This window comes from Ictalurus furcatus, chromosome 3 (genome assembly GCF_023375685.1).
Source record: "Ictalurus furcatus strain D&B chromosome 3, Billie_1.0, whole genome shotgun sequence".
Classification (NCBI taxonomy): domain Eukaryota; kingdom Metazoa; phylum Chordata; class Actinopteri; order Siluriformes; family Ictaluridae; genus Ictalurus; species Ictalurus furcatus.
Genome location: NC_071257.1, coordinates 26,221,777 through 26,238,557, shown reverse-complemented (window position 1 = coordinate 26,238,557; position 16,781 = coordinate 26,221,777). Strand labels below are relative to the sequence as shown.

At 39.1% G+C, this 16,781-nt stretch overlaps 2 protein-coding genes across 11 annotated transcripts in view; both read right to left on the bottom strand.

Annotated features, from left to right (window-relative positions):
* Positions 1-209: 209 nt before the first annotated feature.
* On the bottom strand, positions 210-527 carry LOC128605905 (arylsulfatase I-like). Its single transcript, XM_053621753.1, has one exon. It carries the CDS (start codon positions 525-527, stop codon positions 210-212), a length of 318 nt encoding a protein of 105 aa, XP_053477728.1.
* A 5,443-nt stretch (positions 528-5,970) lies between these two features.
* ndst2a (N-deacetylase/N-sulfotransferase (heparan glucosaminyl) 2a) overlaps positions 5,971-16,781 on the bottom strand; it is a 137,179-nt gene continuing 126,368 nt past the window's right edge. For 9 of the 10 annotated variants that reach the window (XM_053621740.1, XM_053621744.1, XM_053621743.1 and 6 more), the window contains 9 exons: positions 16,166-16,294; positions 15,809-15,991; positions 14,696-14,792; positions 14,398-14,521; positions 10,558-10,732; positions 10,046-10,216; positions 9,278-9,387; positions 9,055-9,157; positions 5,971-7,084 (listed from right to left, as the gene is read on the bottom strand). In XM_053621740.1, the coding sequence (XP_053477715.1) occupies positions 6,959-7,084; positions 9,055-9,157; positions 9,278-9,387; positions 10,046-10,216; positions 10,558-10,732; positions 14,398-14,521; positions 14,696-14,792; positions 15,809-15,991; positions 16,166-16,294 (1,218 nt within the window). In that variant the 3' untranslated portion in view covers positions 5,971-6,958. Of the gene's footprint in view, positions 7,085-9,054; positions 9,158-9,277; positions 9,388-10,045; positions 10,217-10,557; positions 10,777-14,397; positions 14,522-14,695; positions 14,793-15,808; positions 15,992-16,165; positions 16,295-16,781 lie in introns of those variants that run through there. The other variant, XM_053621751.1, reaches the window with a different exon arrangement.

Below are 16,781 nucleotides of genomic sequence, written 5' to 3'. Positions count from 1 at the left end.
TTTGCTTATTCGGCCATCTTTTTTTTTTTTTGTAAAAACGAATCAAAGCATCTCATACTGTATATCAGCCCCTGAGGTGAGAAAGATAAAAAAAAAAAAAAAAAAACTATATATGAAAAGATTCAGAATATGACTAAAATGCATTAAATTCAGGTCTAATGGTTTTACTACTAACCAAACGGATGCAGGATGCGTAAGTAGGATTATACTCACCGTCCGGTCATGAGCTGGCTACGAGAGGGTGAGCAGATTGGCTGGACGTAGTAGTTCTCCAGTTTCACCCCTTCAGCAGCCAGCTGGTCCAGTACTGGCGTGTGGATGTCCGAGCCATGGTAGCCCACATCACTGTAGCCCTGATCGTCCACCATCACAAAGATGATGTGTGGAGGGTCTTTAACCATGGCAGGTGGTTTTGGGTAGTTTTTGCGCTCTGCATTGAGCGGCAGTGCCAGTCTCAGGTATGAGAGGCAACTGAGTGCAACCCAGAAAGTGGTCAAACCTGAGTTCCAGACCACGGTCATATCCATCAGACAATCCTGTCTACCTCAGTGCCACTGGAGTTAGAATGTCTTTCCACCTGACAGAAAAAAAATACAATGAAATCAGATTCTATCTGGTCACGAGGATGTCCAAATGAATATCCCAAGCGAGCAATTAGAGCCCATAATTCCCAAAGTAGGTTTGTCTCTCTAACGCTATCTGAATGAAGCGAAATCAACACTGACTCTGACTGAATCAGCGCTTACAGACATCTGAGCAGAAATGAGCTCTCTCTAACAGCAGCCTGCTACATTCCTCACACACACCAGGCGCCTCGACAGAGGGCAAACAGGAACGGGGCAAACAACCAGGGCCAACACATACACACAACAATATGTAGATGTAATGTATACATGCCACAGGTAATGGACTAAAAAAAGCTACCGTTTCCCAACCTCTAATGTTCTCACTTCTGCAAATGAGCGATATTCAGTAGATGCATACACTTGACATGTGGCGTTATGCACATACTGTACATTCGAGCCAGTCCATACAGGACTTCAGTGTTTTTTTTGTGATTGTTGCAGCCAAAAATACTTGATATTTCTGCGGCTTTTTTTCAAAATTTGTGATGCAGCTTGTGAGGATTTTTTTTTTTTTGTGGAAAACTACTTGAATTGGTGAAATCGCACAAAATAGTTTTGCACGCTCTTTCACAGTGACGTTTGTTGGTGATTGAGACCGTTTATCTGTACTCATGTTCGACGCATGTGAATCGAACAGGGCTTTGGCTGAAAACGGGTTGTGATGTCACATGACAGGTCTTGGCCCAAATCTGCAGAAAATCTGCAGTAATTCTGAAACATTGAAAGCTCCTCCAAGTTTGCTTGATTTTGTATTAACTTCTGCGAATTCCTGGAGGGACTGATTCAGCCAAGGCAAATATCAATCCAGATGTCTAATGTGATATGGATCAGCTGAAAGGTTCCTGCTCAAACATTTTCCAAAACAGGAGCAAAGGAGGACAGGTTTTTCAAATGAGATATTTTATGTCTCTTGTACACTATGTTAATGTAGACTGGAACACCAAGCCGCTGTATCTCTGGCCAGTATGCATGAATTCAAAGTTTTGTTAAATGTCTGTTGTTCTTAACCATAGATTATGGAAAGATGAGACAATAAAAATCAACCATTATGATGGGAGGATTCAAGTCAAGAAAAGGGTCCAGTAAAAGTGTCTCAGAGGAGCGAAAATCCAGGGACAGCAGATCGGCATACAAAGCATTTCGGAAAGTCCTTGTTTTGTATATAGTGTATTTTTATTTACATGAACTTATTCGGAAGACACTTTTATCCAAAGCAACTCTGGAATAAAGTAGACTATATGCCCCAAAGACAGCTGTGCAGTTGAGGGTTAATGGCCTACATTGATGTTTAATGTAAAATTTAAAATGGCAAGGTTTTAACAATCGGGAATAATCACGAAAAAAAGTGACTTCTTAAAGGCTCACCTCACACATTAAGGAAACTCCTTGGATTTAGAAACGAAGAACAGCTCATTCAGAAGAGAATTTTAGAATGACACAGCGAAAATTCTTTCACTAATTAATCTCATTTATCCGTATGCCATTATGCTGCTGGCATTTTATTGGCACATGTGGCTTACAGATGCGCAATAGAAGATCTGTAACTTCAATACGTATTTGTTCATTTTTATTCCCAGCCACTGGACCTGACAGCATAAGTGATTTAGACTGCAGGATGACAGTAGTTTTTGGGGTTTTTTTTTTTTTTTTTTTTTGCACAGCCTTTAATACCATTTTTCTAATTTTCAATATACAGGTACATGTCAAAAAAATTTCAGATCGTGAAAAAGTTCTTTTTTCCTGTAATGTAATTCAAAAAGTGGAACTTTCATATATTCTAGATTCATTACACAAAGTGAAATATTTCAAGCTTTTTTTTGTTTTAATCTTGATGATTACGGCTTACAGCTCATGGAAATCAAACATCCATTATCTTAAAATATTAGAATAAAGAATTTATAATACAGAAATGTCGACCTTCTGAAAAGTATGCTCATTTATGCACTCAGTACTTGGTTGCGGCTCCTTTTGCATGAATTACTGAATCAGTGCGGCGTGGCATGGAGGCAATCAGCCTGTGGCACTGTTGAGGTGTTCTGGAAGCCCAGGTTGCTTTGATAGCGGCCTTCAGCTCGTCTGTATTGTTGGGTCTGGTGTCTCTCATAGGTTCTCTATGGGGTTCAGGTCAGGTGAGATGCCTGGCCAATCAAGCACAGTAATGCCACGGTCAGCAAACCAGTTACTAGTAGTTTTGGCACTGTGGGCAGGTGCCAAGTCCTGCTGGAAAAGGAAATCAGCATCTCCATAAAGCTTGTCAGCAGATGGAAGCATAAAGTTCTCTAAAATCTCCTGGTAGATGCTGCATCGACTCTCGACTTGAGAAAACACAGTGGACCAACACCAGCAGATGACATGGCAACCCAAATCATCACTGACTGTGGAAACTTCACACTGGACTTCAAGCAACTTGGATTCTGTTCCTCTCCACGCTTCCTCCAGACTCTGGGACCTTGATTTCCAAATGAAATGCAAGATTTACTTTCATCTTCCCCATGATTGCGGTTGTGTGTACTGAACCAGACTGAGATTTCAGGCTCAGGATACCTTTACAGGTGTTTTGAGTTAATTAGCCGATTAGAGCTCTTCTAATAATATTTATTCTAATATTTTGAGATACTGGATGTTTGATTTCCATGAGCTGTAAACCGTAATCATCAAGATTAAAACAAACAAAAAAGGCTTGAAATATTTCATTTTGTGTAATGAATCTAGAATATATGAAAGTTCTACTTTTTGAATTAAATTACAGAAAGAAATGAACTTTTCCACGATATTCTAATTTTTTGAGATGCATTGAGAATACTGTTAACATAATTCTGAGTATTAGTCGACACTGATCTTCAATTCAAACCAAATTGGGAAAAAAAAGCTGTTTATTATCTCCTTTTAGCTAAAGATGGTAGAAATGATCTTGCCATTCACTGAGACAAAACAGGAGCTGGTACTGGTGAACTTTACAGACCTCTGGTGTATAAGAGAACCAGTGACAGCAGAGGCTAAACATCATAAATCATCAGCTGACGTAACGTAGTTACAGGGCTGGTGATGGCTGAAATACACGTTTCTGTGGCACTAAACGGTCATAACCATGGATTATTGCTATAATTCCATTGATGATGGGTATGAGTGCTGTAAATCCAAACTCCTGGACAAAAACAGTGAAATGTGAGACCCCACCTGTGAGAGAAGTGCAGCACATCCGGCGTGTGAGAAGCCATCAGAAGGGCTATCGACTGCAACTCAGCTTTCCCCGATGGTGTCGAGAGTAAATCGATGCAACAAAAAACGAGTCCATTTCCTACATTAGCCTAAAGTAGATGGCAAACTCAACCAGCCATTCCAAAGCAGAAGGAGGAGAGGATTAAGAAGGAAATAAGCAGAGGAGGTGAGACGGAGGAAGGAAACAAACATGAACACATTCACATTAAGCAATGGGTGGAAGGCTGTCTAAATTGGGTTTCATAGAAGCAGACAGTGATTTAGATTGAGATGGAGATCTAAAGGAGGCTGATAGGAAGTGACAGTCTTCTATGGGTCAAAGCACAGCTATCAGCTAATACACCACTCTCCTAGTGAGCAACAAACATATCACCTTAAAGCACTGCAGCAACTGAAAGGATCCCTCTAAAACACCAGTATACACCTCCCCTATATAGTAGAACCAAATACGAGTCTATTAGGAACCTGAGAGCAAACTGTAACCAAGTAGACAGCACCGTGAGATGTGACCGAATTTAAGGGTTTACATCTGTCCACAGTGGAAGCTTACATTCCAAGAAGCAATAACTTGGCTGCTAAGTTTCTCTCCAGCACGAGAGTAGATATCTGCCACAGCAATGACTATAACACCAGTCACATGAACAGAGTAATGCTGGGAATGATTCAGTCACCAGACACTCGGTGAAAGCAATAAAAAGCATTATCGAGTGGCTTCCATGTCAGAGTAAAGAGTTAGCGTAATAGTGATGCGGTTTCGTTCGCAAGAGCTCACAGGAGACGCTAGAGACTCATAAAATAGCACGAGAACTGTATAAGCCTGCTCTGCCACCATGTGGCGAGAGAAGGCAGTACATGGAAATGTAATATGATGATGCCATCATATTACAAGTAAAATACTACCCAGTTAAACAAAACAAAAATGGCAACTCAATACCAAATTATAAAACATTCCTTCTTAGACATTTATTACATGTATTTATACACATTAAAACTGTTCATGAAAATCTATATTCAATCATTTATTCATTTTCAGAAGTCGTTTTATCCTGGTCAGGGTCACAGTGGATCTGGAGACTATCCCAGGAACATGATGGACATGATACGGGGACAAATGGAACTGCAGCCAATCTCAGGGCACCATACACACATTTACACACTTATTCGCACCCAAGGGCGACAGAGTCATCAAGCCACCTACTGACATACTTTTGGGGAGACTGGAGGAATCTGGAGAACCTGGAGGAATCCCATACGGACACAAGAAGAACTAAAAAAAAAAAAATTCAAGGTGTATGTTTAAAAAGTTGTTTCTAGAGCTGTAATAATCAGACAATTTCTAATCCATTCATCCCTTTTCTGTACCGTTTATCCTTCAGGGTCAAGTGGAACACAGAGCCTATCCCAGGGAGCATTGGGCACAAGGTGGGGTACACCCTGGACAGGGCGCAATCACACACACATTCACACACCACGGATACTCTGGACATGCCAGTCAGGCTACAATGCATGCCTTTGAACTGGGGGAGGAAACCGGAGGAAATCCCCGCCACACAGGGAGAACAATTTCAAATGTACTTAAGAAAAGCAGTGATTTGGAAAATTTCTATGTAATAACATGTACCAATTTCTTAATTTCATTTTTGTTTCACATATTTCCAACCTCCAGTCGGAAGGGAGCCGCTCAGCTGTCTTCCTTTGCCTCCAGTTGGGAGAAAGGAGATGGCTCGTCAATATTTTCACTGCAGTCATAGCTTGCCTTGCTGGAAGAAGAGAATGCTAAAATTCATGAACCTTAAGTGTACTGTTAATATATTCTGTAATTACAGCCTGATTTTTCATCACCCAGCATGACATTTCCCCCAAAGCACTGACATTCAATCCACAATACAGTGCAGGACAAGCCTCTTTTTAAATAACTATTACAACGTTAAAAACATAAGGACCATGCACTGCACATAGACTTCGCAACTGAAATAATGACCTGACTGCAGGACTACAGCCCTCATCCCAGCATTGGCCTGTATGCATCACCGTATTAGTGCCTTCCCCAACAGTTTTTCCACATCACATCATTCAGTCTGTGTTAATGCGATACATACACAGAGTGCATAAAGAAAGGAACAGATGCCTTTCCAACCTCTCTAAGCGTTTATTAGAGATGATACAGCGTTGGGTGTTTTAAAAGTTTTTTTGTGTTTTTTTTTTTACAAAATAAAAAATAAAAGTAGACAGTAACTCGTGTTTGCAGGGCATACCACAGGTTCATAATGCAGCCCTTCTCCTCTCTCCACTCAGAGATCCTTACACAGAACAGGACAGACTTGACATTTGCATGAGGCACACTGCACCTGGTCACAGTGTACATTTGGATTAAAAACAAAAAAGGTCATGTTTAAAAGATGCTTGGAGATTTGCAGAGAGCTCATAATTCACTTTAGACAGACACTGTTGTCAACATTTTGATGGGACACTAGACTTCACATCAACTTCTTGCATAAGTTCTAAACACCTCATTGTGCATAGTCCGTGTATGAGGAGAGGAGAGGAGCTGCAGACTGGCGCTTTCTACATGCCCTGCTTAAACCGACGTCTGTCCTGTACACTAAAGTCACGGCTGAGATCGTGTCCATTTCATCAGGATCCCATCAGACCCAATCAGACCCAAAATATACAACACTTTAAAATGTACAATGTTTTACAATCATTTCTCTGAAGAGATGAACAAGGCTAGCGTAAGTGCGGATAATTCATGAGTTCATTCATGCGTTCCACACTTTTGGTGTACCCAAGTCCTGGTGAGAAAAGTCTGGATTTAGTCAAAACAAAGCTGCATCCACAGAGTGAAGGATTACCAGCATTCACCCTCATCCTCCCAAGTCCAACAGGATCAATAAGACCATGTGTTACCATCATGCCTAAAGGACGGGCTGATTGTCGCAGTCCACGTATTCCCTCTGTATCCATGGTCACACACCGCAGCTCATAGTCACTATAGTGTGGTTGATCCTATAGTGTTGCAAGGAGTAGCAGGGTTTGACTCAGCCCTGAGTGTACGCCTCTCTCGATTGTCAGGCTCCTATGTGTTGAGTGTGTACGGGTACAGCAGGATTCTCTCAGCTCCAGCTACTGCTCTGTAACTCCTCTCTGAGCCAGGAGGGAAGTGTCAGGCCGAGTCGGTTCAGCAGTCGCAGTAACTCCATGTTATGCTCCCGGTAATACTCCGTCAGGAAAGCACGCGTCTGTCACAACACACACGAAACAAGCATGTATCATTATGGTTCCAACTGTTTTGCTTCCTAAAAAAAAGGCATTAAGAACCATACATGGCAACAATACATTGCTCACAGTCACAGATGATCAACCTTGCCCATAAAGTCTAAAATACAACCCTGAAGTATCACTTACACACTGAGTGAAACACACACAAACCATTCCTTAACTAGCAGAGTAAAAACTGATGACGCGTTTTACCAGAATATTATAAAGGAAGTATACAGGCTTACTCACGGCCACAGACCAATGACTGATCAAAGTTTGAAATGATTATTAAGTGATATCCAAAGAATGTACAATAATAACCCTAGCAGAGGAATTATATTATGTTACTTACATAATTGAGCAATTCAATACCAAAGCCTATAAACAAGTTCAAAACTTGTAGCATTTCATTATCTTAGCAGAGTCTTCTTTTCAAAAGCGATTCTTCCTCAGTTGGATTATGCTGTTAAAATAAAAGCTAAATAAATATATAAACAAACGTGGGTGAACTGATTAACTGGGTGACAAAAAGTAAATGGTTTCAGTGTCATGTCAGCTGAGGAAAGATCTTTAGCTGAATAGTCCAGCTTTATTTCTTTTTCAAAACCACAGCAAAAGTTTCAAGGATTTTTTTATACGTCAAGGTTTTCAATGACTGGAAGGCTAGTCTAAATTTCTGAAGGATCCATGGGAACCCTGAGCTTTTCAGAGGTTTTCAAATCACAAGTTTATAAAACAGTTTCAGACCCAAGTTATGCGATTTGAATCAATGTAGTAAAAATTTATAATTTAATAAAAATGTGGCTTGAGCCTCACAACTAATTGAAGAGTCCAATTCCTAAATGTTTTTTTTAATCCCAATGTTTTGTAAAACCGTATTATGTTGCAGTTTGAGAATCCATACTGACCTTCCTCAAATTCCCCCAACACAATTTTAGAGAGACACTTTTTCATACAAATGCAACATCAAATCACACACACACACATATACATATACACACACACACATATTATATATATATATATATATATATATATATATATATATATATATATATATATATATATATATATATATATATATATATATACACACACACACACACACACACACACTTAAATAATGTAAAGATAAAAATAAATTATATCACTATGCTGTACTTTCCTTACTTATTCGAGCTACGGATAGCTACTTACATTCATTTTTTATGCTTTTGCATGAAATTTCTGCGTTTCCTGCATCTCTTTTTACTGTATTGATGTCTCTCTTGTAAGCTAGCGGAGCACATCACGTGACGCATTTCGGCGAATCTCATTGCCAGAAATGAACTTTAAACTTCCTAGGCCAATGAAATTCTGTCTCCTGGTTTAGATCAGCCTGTAGTTTCTGTGTGAGCTCTAGAAAGGAAATGACCATATTTAGACCACCTGTCATGACGTTAGAGGAAATGAGCTTTCCAACGAATTTTTCTTCCACATCGGACTCCTTGAAACCAAATTGTTTCCAAACGGCTGAAATGGTTTTATCTTTCTTGTCGACCAAAGGCTCTCTTTCTGTCATCTTGGCTCGAGCTGAACTAAAAATGCTGCAGCCTGGCGGGGAGCGAGTTTGGCCTTTTAAGGAGGGGCGAAAGCGCACTGCTGTAAAGAAAAATTGTGTGCGGTTTTTAAAAAGAAAAAACGAGAATGTTGCAAAACGGAATGCAGCAGGATAATCATTTTATCTCGATTATTCTGTTTTCATAATCGTCAGAGGCCATAATCGAAATTGAAATCGAAAATTCGATTAATCACACAGCCCTACAGGCAAGTATATAGTAGGACAATATTTTGACGGAGTATCAGGAAAAGAAGGCTAAAAACAATAAAATGTAATAAAATGTCCTCCTGCGTTCTCAGAGGGTAAGGAACACAGGGCTAAGCATTTAGGAAAAATGGCACACTGCCGTACCTCAGGAGCCATTTCTGGATATTTCCTGCCTTTGCTCTTTCCCAGACACTTAGGACGACTTCCCTCTATCCTCTGGCACCAGAACCCTTTACTCTCATCAAACCTGGACATAAATAATAAGCATCCAGAGATTACAGTTACTGCAGACTTCTACTGTAGGACTGATCATACTGTACAGTATCAACACTTCTGTAGTGTGGATGAGCAAGGTAGGAGAACTCACATGAGAGCCTGGGTGTAATTAAAAATAGGGGTGACTCCTAGAAACCGCTGGATTCCCTCCATGACCAGGGCAGGATTGGAGCGCAGCATAGCTCCATCGACTATATGTAGCTGTGGACATTGAGGAGATGCAGGTCATACAGTGATTTAACAAATCCACATAAAGTTATGTATTTCACTGTGGGGCTATAATTAGATTATATTCTTTTGAGGTGTTCCACAAATAAAAGTATTAAAAATAACTAAATGAGTTGTTCACCATTTGGTGTGCTCTGTTGAAGCAGATTAGGTTTAACACCATAGATATACATACAAGAGACCAAGTGCCACCAGGGGGAGTACTCATGAAGCGCCACTGGTGCATACACTCCTAAATTTTTTTATTAATTTATTTATCTATTTGAAATCTACTGCAATTTATGTTAAAGATCTAAAAAATATCATGAATGACAACAATCTAGGCATTATCTATATAGATAAGACCAAGATATTTATATCCATGGTGTACACCTAAGTACTTGAATGACTATACACAATGTTTAAATAAAAAATAATTAAAAAAAAAAGTCATTGAACGCTTGTATTCCCTTAACAGGAGAATGAAGCCAAAAGCATTACGTATTAGATAATAAACTGTGTTAGGTTTATAATTCTAACCAATTTCATGTCAATGTCTCTGAAATATCTGAAAGCAAGTACAAATAACTGCTTTCCAAACAGCAGGCACCAATACAGATCATGTGTACGTGTGTGTATAAAATTAGTGCACCTGTTTGGACTGAAAATGCAGTAGCCAACGCTCCAGGTGAGTGGCGTACTCTCCAGGCTTGAGGCTACGGCTCTGCAGCACCAGGAGCTCTTTAGAGGATGACTGTCCTGCTGTCACCACCTGATGGAAGGTGTAGTTTATAGCAGATGGGTCTTGATGAGCCCGCTGGTGCTATAAACATACACAAACAAAACCCTGTGGTGAGCTTTAAATAATACAATGCCATAAGAGAGCAGTGCACTTGAAGATGACGCAACAGCGTGACACTGAAGAATGCAAGCTGAATACAAAGTGACGGGATATCTTGCGCCAGACTAACCCAAATCCTACATTGTGAAACAGACACCTCATAGCAAAACAGTATAATTGATATTCGTAATGCATATCAGTCTTAAACAGAAAACAAGCAACACCAAGGTCACAAAGTTTGGGAGTTGTGTCTGTTTTATAGTCCATCTACATTCTGTGTGTGTGTGTGTGTGTGTGTGTGTGAAAGAAATGGCCGGCTGTACCTGGTACCAGGAGTAGGCTCTGTCGGCTGGGTTGATGAGCACAGCGATGATCTTGGCCCTGGGCAATAAGGCTGCAGCCCTCTTGGGGACCACCTCAGTGTCAAAGTAGTTAGCACTTTTCTCAAACATGAAGTCTGTACTGGCGTTCGAGGGGAAGGGGAAGAAGTCCATGTACCTGCGTGTGATGATGGACAGTCAAATACAACACTGACATCATACCTTAAAGAGAGTAAACAAGGAGAAATCATGAGAGAGAAAATCCACACCTTGCAGGCTTCCTCAAATTAACAGTGGTTTTTAAGACCAAGAGATACAGATGTGGCCATTAAAAATGCACGGCGAAGCAAAAGGGTTCCTGCGATTTCACACGCTATCAGGCGCATGCTTCTGGCACAGGAAAGACAAGACCAGTAGGGGGCAGTCATGTTTCATTTGAAGAAACACGGCTTGCTAGCAGATACACTAGTTCTGCCAGGAAATATGCTCTTTACGGATTCCCCCCCCCCAACCAAAAGGTTGCTGTTTCTTGTACAGAAGCCCATGATCTACAAGAGCACATTAAACGTAGTTGAGCCTACACTGAAAAAAAAAAAAAATGTAACGTGTGGTCAGTTAGATTTAAGAAAAATGATTACGTATGGTTTACATAAAAATATTATGTTTTTCATCAAAACGCGATTGCATTGTTTATGCTGAACCTAATCTAAGCAAGTTTGTAATTACAAGGTTGAATTATGCAAAGTAAGCGTGATAGAATCACGCAGTACTGGTAGGCTACTACAACTACAGTACTTAAATGAACAAGGTTAAAACATGTGCTACAATAGCACATCGGTAACGTGGTAGTTGCAGTACATCAGCACCTGGGGTCTAATCCTCTCCTCAGGTGAGACTCTGAATATAATGACCTTTTTTTCAGTGTAGAAAGAATTTTTTTTGTTAATTCAAATGCATACATCGGTTGATTGAATTGAGCTAACAATTTGTTTGCGTGTTCTATCACGTATAGTTGTGCGTTTGTGTCATATTGTGCAGATGCAGGTTGTAATCTTGCGTTTATGTTGTGTATGAATCTGATTAATCTCTTACAGAATGCATTCGGGTGAGTTAATTAACCCGCTACTAAAGTGCTTTTAGTTTACCGGTTTTCATTCACTTGGCTCATGCAGCTTAATCAAGGTCATTCCTGCTGAAATCTATATTACTACTTTCCACCCCCATGTCTTTATCCCCACTAGTTTTCAAACCAAAGTGACGCCCATGTAATTGCCTAAGCAAATAAATTACTGATCACTTTTCAACATAATTAAGCTTTTATTAAATATAATATGCAACGAGTATACAGTAATTAGTATAAGAACGATTGTAATCCAATGATTTTAGCAGTAATCGCAGTATGTTTGTTCCGTGGATTTAAAAGAATGGAGAAGTTGGATACGTCGATCTCTTTCCACCTTCCATTCACGGGGTGTGAGGTGGAATTGCCGACCAAACAGTTTTGCCGGTTTCACTCACCCCGAATTGGGGGCTTTATGTCCCACAGGTACAACTTTAATTCTCGCAACTGTACGTTAAGGCTGCATCTCACAACTGTGACCGTACGTATTCATTATTACTTGCATGACTTTACAAGTCGCATTTTTAGTCCATCTTTGCAACACTCCACGTAGAGCAACTGTTCAGACGTGTCATGCTGTATCCGAAATCTCTCACTAATTTAGTCACAGACAAGTCTTTGGTCTTCTGTATGATGCTACAGACTGCATCATTTATTTCTATTCTGCACATTGACACCTCCATATCTGCCTTAACTGCCCATCAAAATAACGTCTGCCAAGTCTTCTTTCCTTTAAAAAACCTGCAAGACAGCAGTCTGTGAAATTATTACTATTATTGCCTCCTTAAGATTAATTACTTTTCTGTAGTCCTCGTTCCGCTTTTGATAAAAGAGTGTCTGCTATTTGAATGACTATCATAAAGGGTTTTTTAACAAAAGGTCTTTTGACAAAAGTAACTTTATAATGATGTATAAACTAAAAATACATAACACACTTAACACCTCTAGAGACGCATCTTACACAAGGCTGTTTTATTGTTAACCACATTCACGCCATATTAGGCTACTACTTTATTGACTATGCGTGCACTATTTGAAACAATCACATTCTTTCTAGATTTTTCTTCATGAAACATTGTTAGTACGTCGTTAATTGTTCATTTTTTGGTCATATTTTCGTCAACAGTATGTGTAATTAAAAACGAATAATTATAGTCATGACATGCATTTTTTGTCTGGTTTTCGTTATCGTTCAGGGAAAAAAACAAACTTTGTTAATGAACTTTTTCGTCAGTAATTGTGTTTCGAAGAGATTAAGACAGCAGGTCATTCAACGTGGCGTAATGTACTAAAGACAATGACCAGGAAGGTAAAACTAATTTCATCACATGCTCTTTCTCTTACGCAGTATTTACCACTGAACAATGACGCCGTAATCCAAGGAGAAAAACAATATTTTTACATTAAGATATTTCTTCCCCAAGCCTGTTTTCCACAGATGACTAGACAGTACTGCTGAGGAAAAGATGAGAAAACACTGTGCAATGTATCAGCATAAATTGCAAAATGTTTTTCTCTGAAATTAGGTCTATGGGAAATAAGATGGGCGAGTTGTGTGCACTGATTAGGACCCAGAGGGAGAACCAGGAGAGTGGTATTTTGTGCTTCACATGACATGGCTGCACGCGGACGTCCCGGACCACAGTCCGGACCACACTGCCGGCAGCAGGATTATCAGGGCGGGCAGGGACGTTACGCTGAGCGGTAAGAAGAAAGGCGGAGGGATTTCAGTTTTTGTGAATGAAAGGTTGTGCAACCATCAAAAATTCTAACTTTTTCACTGATTCTCAAGAGTTTTGTTTGTAACAAATTGCTGAACAGTTTCACATTCCTGTGGAAATATAAGATGGTTTGTGGCCACACTGACCAGACGCTATAGCAATAGTCAGAAACTGGCTTCATCATGGGATAAAGGTGATCAGTCAGAAGAGCTTTGTATTAATTTGCTGTGACTTTTCTCTCCAACAGGACAAGCAGACCCAAACCATGCCAACAAAATGCACCTCAAAGATTTGTCAGCTGTCCATATACACTACCGGTCAAAAGTTTAGACACACTCATTCTTTATTTTATTTTTTCTCCCCACATTTTATAATAATAATAATAATAATAATAAAGTCATCAAAACTCTGGAATAACACAAGTGGAACTATGGGAATTATGTTGTGATAAAAAATCCAAAATAAATCAAAATAATTTTATATTTTAGCATCTTCAAAGTAGATACCCTTTTTGTCTAGAATTTCCAGAAATGTATTCTTGGCATTTTCTGAACTGATTTCTTGAGGAATCCCCCTGAGATGCTTTTTAAACAGTATTAAAGGAGTTTCCCACCTACGCTGGACTCTTATTGACTGCTTTTCTGAATATTTCACTCAGAGTCATCAGATTAAAAAAATATATATTTTTTTGTAAATAAAATGTTAATTTTCTAATGAAATGAATATATGTTGACAGTGTTGTATTTTTGTCTACAACACTGATTTCAAACATTTAATCATACACCTTCAGATCAAAAAGGCTTTTTAATATCAGGGGAAACAATTCAGTCAAGTGTCTCCAAACTTCTGAACGGTAGTGAATTTTAAAAAAAAAATACTTAATACCCAAGGCCTTAAGTAATTTGTAAATTGTAATCTCAGGACCTACTGACATTGTGTATGTAACAGAGCACACTTGGTCATCTTTATGCATAGAGTAAAGCAGATAAGACAGCATCATACCAGTCGATGCCATTGTGATAGCTGGGGCCATTGAAGAACTGGATCTCCTCAAAAGTGACGGGGCTGGGGAAGCTGCTAGTGATTGCTGGGTGCAGGGTGAGGAAAGAGTGCAAGGCTGTGGTTCCTGAGGTATAAACACAGCAAAAATCTAAATGTAGGCAGGCGCAAAGCTTTAATCCTTAAAAACTGATTAAACTTAATTCTGAATTAAAGACACACTCTTGTGGACAATCGACTAAAGTACCATTCCAATTTTAGGTAACAACATTTCTGATAAAAATGACTAATGCACCTTTACCTGTTTTCTGGGGGCCAATAACGAGAAATTTGGGCAACCGATCACAAGTCTTCTCTTTAGACCAGATATCTTTATGTCTCTTATCATGACAGGGGTTCTGAAATAATGAAAAGCGAGGGCAGTGAATGAAAAGAAATTTACAGAGCGTGCTTTAAGTTTTGCTGAAACATTGGGGCCATATTTACAAAGAATCTACACCTACTTGTCAATTTAGAAAGAACTGTTGGGCATGTTAAATAGGCATGCTAATCATATAATTAGGACTCTTCTGTCTAAGAGTAATTCACAAAGATTCTTAGCACTGAAAGCAGGACCGAATGCTTCAAAAACTCTGACCACTAAATCCTCCTAAATCACTGTGATTAATCATGAACAATCCTAATCTGCTGCTGCACAATAAAGTTTATGTGTTTGATATACTTAATGACAAGAAGGTTAAAAATGGAGCACATCAATTGTGGCACTACTTCAGTAATAAACTGTAAATATCATCCATGAGTTGTATTTTACATCAAACCCTCTGGACTACCATTAACAAATCAATTGTTGCTACGGATGACAGCATTTTTCATATATTTTCACACATCAACAGTGATGGGCTGATGTTGAGGTCTTTAGAGTATACTCAGAAATGAAAACCCATTGCACAGGGTCATATTACTATAAATAATAAAGAAAATTAAAATGCACTACAATATATTCTGCAACACAGACTGTATAATCCATATTCTAATTAAACTAACATTTCTGAGAAATGTAAGAATTCAGCAACACTTTCATTTTATTTTATAACCCTATCCATTGGGATTTTGTTTACTGCAAAGTCTGTAGCCTCATAATTTAGGAACTCCTTAGTAAAAGTTCCTCTCAGCAGTTTTGTGAATATGTTTTTTAAAGAGAAACTTTTGAGTTATGAACCTCATCCCACACAGGAAAACTTGTAGTGGTAAGCTAAGATCCTTTGTGAATAAGACCCCAGAGCTGTAGTCTACAGCATTCACAGATGTCAAAATGGATTAAAAAAAAAAACCTCCTCTTTTTGCAAATCATCTAACAGAACAGGAACATGCATTAATAATTAATAATAATAATAATAATGTGTGCCTGGCTCACCTGCCACAGTGGGTCCCTCTCCTCTGGAAAGATTTGGAAGTACTTTTCTGCCAGCTCCAGAGGGGGTAGAGTCTGAAGTCGTAAGTTGGTCCAGCACTGAACAAACTTTACTAGAGACTCAAAGGTGTACAGGCCCAAGCGGTCATTTCCATAGTTAGACAGGTGAGTCATAAAGATGCTGATCTGTGGGGAGATGGAAAAAAGAAAAAAAAAAGTCAAATAAAACTTGTACAAACTTTGAGTAACATCTCCTAGATAACACAGACTCAGAAGCAGCAGGGAAACTAATAGTAGTAGTACTCATTAGTGTGTTTAAAAGACATGCAGAGTATACGCGCACACACACACACCACTCACTGGGTTGAGAAGAACGGTGAGGAAGAGCTCTCCTCCACGGATGCTTTTGTCCAGTTCACGAGAGCCTCCAGGGTACTCATTATAAAAGATAGTGTGTGTGAAGAGACCACAAGTCTGCCTGGGCAGCACCTGCAGAGAAACAAAGTGAAACCTCCTCTCATTAGTGAGAAGATTCTTTAATTGATGAGCATCTCTAACTCTAATGATCACACACAGAAAGAGAGCAAGCAGAACAGAAATATTACAAAATCCAGCGAGCAGTCTAGTAGTCTTGCTAAAGGGTATAAAGGCAGTAAGATATATAATAAAAAAAAATATATAATATATTTCTTAAAAGTTTGGTTAGGCCTCAACCATCTATCACACTTACATATAAATATACAAATATTTTATTTCCTTTAACTGTAGCTTCATTCCTAAAATTGAACTCTCAAAGTCTAAACTTCTTCCCTATTCACTATATAGTGCAAGTATATGGGGCAAACCTTTTAGTGTGGTCCGAACTGAAATGATATTTGAATATTTCACTATATTATTTCCAACAGTGCATTGTAAAATCCTATGTACAACTGATTTCTTTCTGCATCAAGTACCACAATGCATCGAAATAACCTGT

Bases quoted from the DNA above. Each gene is read 5' to 3' on its own strand.
- LOC128605905 (XM_053621753.1), bottom strand. From the start codon at position 527: ATGGATATGACCGTGGTCTGGAACTCAGGTTTGACCACTTTCTGGGTT.